Source organism: Nannobrachium achirus (assembly GCF_963921795.1).
Source record: "Nannobrachium achirus genome assembly, chromosome: 6".
Lineage (NCBI taxonomy): Eukaryota > Metazoa > Chordata > Actinopteri > Myctophiformes > Myctophidae > Nannobrachium > Nannobrachium achirus.
This window is the reverse complement of record NC_137815.1, coordinates 52,079,197-52,083,766: the sequence shown is the minus strand read 5'-3', so window position 1 is coordinate 52,083,766 and position 4,570 is coordinate 52,079,197. Positions and strand designations below refer to the sequence as shown.

The 4,570-nt window shown below is 40.4% G+C and overlaps 1 protein-coding gene across 1 annotated transcript in view; it reads left to right on the top strand.

Moving 5' to 3' along the window:
- Positions 1-202: 202 nt before the first annotated feature.
- The window catches only part of LOC308287159 (integrin alpha-2-like), a gene marked incomplete at its 3' end in the record, with an annotated part of 13,655 nt that continues 9,287 nt past the window's right edge, over positions 203-4,570 (top strand). The window contains exons 1-8 of the mRNA XM_080728279.1: positions 203-251; positions 564-666; positions 892-1,019; positions 1,843-1,991; positions 2,930-3,080; positions 3,499-3,664; positions 4,256-4,329; positions 4,435-4,570. The exon at positions 4,435-4,570 is cut by the window's right edge and continues 3 nt beyond it. Of these exons, the coding sequence (XP_080584405.1) occupies positions 204-251; positions 564-666; positions 892-1,019; positions 1,843-1,991; positions 2,930-3,080; positions 3,499-3,664; positions 4,256-4,329; positions 4,435-4,570 (955 nt within the window). The 5' untranslated portion in view covers position 203. The remainder of the gene's footprint in view (positions 252-563; positions 667-891; positions 1,020-1,842; positions 1,992-2,929; positions 3,081-3,498; positions 3,665-4,255; positions 4,330-4,434) is intronic.

Sequence of the window (4,570 nt, the reverse complement as noted above, 5' to 3'; positions counted from 1 at the left end):
ACATCACATCTCCAGGCTCCGCCTGCGACAAGCTCCGCCTCCCAGGTGCAGGGTTCACCTGTCCTTCAAAATACAAGTTTTGAGTACATTTTACTAAGAGCTACAAATGCAACCATTTCTAACATCACTACTAATGAAATGTTTGTGTTTTTTATGTTTCAGAATCCATAGTTTTTCCTGAAGTGAAAAATGTCGACGTCAATATGAGTTTAGGACTGACTTTAACACGAAGCTCTGATGGACATTTTATGGTGAATTGATTGACTGATTGACTGATTGATTGATTGAATACTTTATTAAGTTTGTTAACAATACATGTAATAAATTCATGCTAAAATGTTTACTAAAAACTCATCTAGTTAAATCCTAAATGCAAAATCATAATTTTAATAAAATAACTAATTATTTATTGCAGTTAGCAAGAATCTTGCAATTACATGCTAGTAATATCACAATGTATTATCATGTTATAAATGATTGTAATCAAATATGTTTGCCTTTTACAGACCACTTTATTACTTTATTTGTCCAGACAGTTTCTGATCTGTAATATTTTGAAACAGGCATGTGCTCCATTATGGGCTCAACAGTGTGGAAGTCAGTACTATCTGCCCGGAGTCTGTGCGAAGGACAACGTACTTCCTGCCATCGTGCCGGCCCTTCAAAGTAAGAGAACCGCTCACCTGCTCTTTTCAAAGTAATGCTGCATACTGGCAGCTACAAAGCTACAGGCTATCATTCATTTTCAATAGAAACTAGACACATGAAAGTAATTATTTCCATCGTGTTCATTTTAACCTCAGGCTTTATGTTTTCCATTAATATTTTGTATCTATCTATCTATCTATCTATCTATCTATCTATCTATCTATCTATCTATCTATCTATCAGCATGTGGAGGTCCCGTAGACATTGTCATAGTGCTGGACGGCTCTAACAGCATCTATCCCTGGGCACCAGTGACAACATTCCTGCACAGTCTCATAGAAACCATGGATATCGGACCAGCAAAAACTCAGGTAGTTAATGGCTAGGAACAAGAGATGAGGAAAAGACGATTTTCTCTACCAGTCGATTCCAGCTGGCAGATTCGTCGCACTGGGTGGCAAACTCACAATGGAAGTAGGATGAGATGCATGGCTGTGAATGGAGCCGGCTGGATCAGCTCATGAAGTTCCATGAACAAAAACTATTATTTACGACTGAGGTCTTTGTCATATAATCAGTTCAGGAATATAAAAGAAGACATATCACAGGTATTTTTTACAATCACTTGCTTTTCGATGTGCAGAGTACATCATTTTATTGAGGCAGTTAAACAGCGGCAGGTATAGTTTCTGTCTCGGAGCTATCGCGAGATTTGGTTTCCAGACTGGAAATGGTGGAGAGTCTCGGTAACTTTAGATACCTCTATGAAGTTATACAGCGTTCACACCGAAAAGCAACACAGCAGAAAAAAACGTGTGACATTTTTTCTTTTTATATTCCTGAGTCGAGTATTTTATAAAGGTCTTTATTGTTCAGATTCTTTTTTTGTTCATGAGCTGTCCAGCTGGCTCTCATAGACTCATATTCACTGAACTTCCGGTGTGAATTTGCCACCGAGTGCGATGAATCTGCCGGGCAAGGATTGCGGGGTAGAGAAGATGACATTGGTGTCTTTTCCTGATCTCTTATTCCTATATGGACCAGCAATTAGTAACATCCAATATGATTGGTTGTATTTTCCAGGTCAGTATCATCCAATATGATTGGTTGTATTTGCCAGGCCAGGATAATCCAATATGATTGGTTGTATTTTCCAGGTCAGTATCATCCAATATGATTGGTTGTATTTTCCAGGTCAGTATCATCCAATATGGCGTCGATCCAAAGGTGGAGTTTTATCTCAACAGCCATTCGTCCAGAGAGTCATTGTTGGTTGCCACGGCAACTATCTCTCAGCTGTACGGCCTGCAGACAAACACCTTCAGAGCCATCGACTTTGCAAGGTGCCTTTACTTCTTTCCTCCCTTCCTCCCTGCCTTTATTTATTCCTTCCTACGTTCAGAGGCATTATTATTAGTGTGGTTGCTATAGGCAACCAGACTATTGTTCTAGTTCTGGGAACATTTCATGTCACCCAAAGTAGACCTGTTTTCATTTAACTTTTCTGTAACCCCAAAAGTCCAAAATTCTATTATGAGATTCGTAATCTCAATCAATGGACTAACCATGGTCCAGTGATGAGCATGGCGTATTAATTTATCATAATTGATATATATATATATATATATATACTAGAATCTAGTATATACTAGAATCTATCAATTACGATAAATTAATATGCCATGGGGGATGGGTAAGGATCTAGTAACTAATAGTGATGTGTCGTTCATGAGTGATTCGTTCATATAAGAATCGAATCATTAGCGAGACTTGTGACCGATTCGTTCAAATCCCTGAAATGTGTCGTTCACACTTTCGTTCACCCCGTACTCGCGACGTAATAAAAACGCTCTTGCGATAGTGTTTTTCACAGGGTGATTGCGCTATGAAGGGTGAACGTGAACGAATCGTTTGAGCGGATCATTACCGTGAACGTGAACAAAATGATTCGTTCACTGAAATTAACGGGATTGCCCATCACTAGTTCTGTAACTAGATCCTTACCCATCCCCTCACCCAAATAAGGGATCCTTACTTGTCCTCACCCGTCCGATTTCGGGACGCTCATGTCTCTCAGATAAATTGGATAAATATCTGTATACAGCCTTATATATGCCTTGATATTATGATGTCACCCTTTGCCCCTCTCTGATTGGCTACGGACATACAAGGACCGTGGCCCGTGATTGGCTATGGGCGTAAACACAGACAGACAGAGATTCCTGGAATTATAGATTGAAGATAGAATGTTTATACATTTCATTTTGTATCTTATGGACAGACGTGAGGCGTTCCAGCCTGCCCATGGTGCACGGCCTGGCGCCACCAAGGTGATGGTGGTCGTCACCGATGGCGAGTCACACGATGAGTCCCTCCGTGATGACGTCATCAAACAGTGCCAGGAGGACAGCATCACTCGCTTCGGTATTGCTGTGAGTCTGTACTGTGCAGATAAAGTACTCCAAGTACTAGAAGTACTTTTATAGTAGTAGAAGTACAAAAACTGTTAAGATTTGAGAAGGGAAGTAATTGTTGAGTATGTGTACTTTACTGGAGTATCACTCCACTACATTTCAAAGACAACTGTTGTTCTTTTGACTCCACTACATTTCTAGGAAGGGAAAGAAGTACATTTGGAATTATCCACTTCAGCCATATTCCAAAACACAGTAATTCAAATTGTTAAAATAGCAGATCTACAACAAGCTCACAACGCGTTGCATCGGCCATTATCACTATTATTAATTGTTTTGTTTTTTGAATTCAAGGCTTCATGGGGTGTGTAATTGATAGAAAAGAAGCAATTATTTGGGTGAACTATCCCTTGAAAGCATAAAATGTCTACTCCAGGTCCTCGGCTACTACATCCGTAACGATCAGGATACGTCCAACCTGATCGCTGAGATCAAGTCGATTGCCAGCGTGCCGAGCGAGCGCTACTTCTTCAACGTGTCCGACGAGAAGGCTCTGGTGGAGATCGCAGGGACCCTGGGAGAACGGATCTTCAACATAGAGGGTCTGTGTTAAGGCTCTGGAAAGTAACAAACTACATTTGTGACTTGTGTGAATCATTGTTAATTTACCGTATTTACCGGACTATAAGGCGCACTTAAAAGCCTTTAATTTTCTCAAAAAACTACAGTGCGCCTTATAGTCCAGTGCGCCTTATATATGGATCATTCATTGACATTGACATTCCCTTTAGCACAGCTCCTTCTGTTGGATGCATAACGCAACGGTAGCGTCTATTATGTGCGCCTTATAGTCAGGTGCGCCTTATATATGAAAACAGTTTGAAAATAGACCATTCATTGACAGTGCGCCTTATAGTCAGGTGCGCCTTATAGTCCAGAAAATACTGTAGTCAACAAACAAAAACTTTGCTAACTTAGCTGTGTTGCTCATTCTACGACTGCGCAATCCTTAAAAGTTCGTTGTAAAGGTGACTAATCATCGCAAAAGAATATATAAAATGCAATAGCAATTTGTGTTATTGAAGGGGAGAAATAATCGTTTCCGAACTTTTTGTGAGGGGTTTGTATGTCATCATATTTCATGTTATTTTTATTGAGTGCATAATATCAATAATGTCATGTCAAACATGTAGGTACTGGACAGGGCCTGCAGTTCAAGATGGAGATGTCACAAGTTGGATTCAGCGCCCATCAGACCCGAGACAAGGTATGAGAGAGACAGACAGAGGAATACAGACAGATAAGAACACAAAAAGTAATTGCTTGCAAGTAACTGTGCGTGCGTGCATGTGCGCGTTTCACTCTTCCCCAGGACACATGGTTGTTCGGTGCTGTGGGTGCCTATGACTGGAGTGGAACGGTGGTCCATCAAACTGCAAACAAGACCAACATTTTCCCAGAAAATTCCTTCGCACAAATACTGCAAGACAGAAATGACAGTGCATATC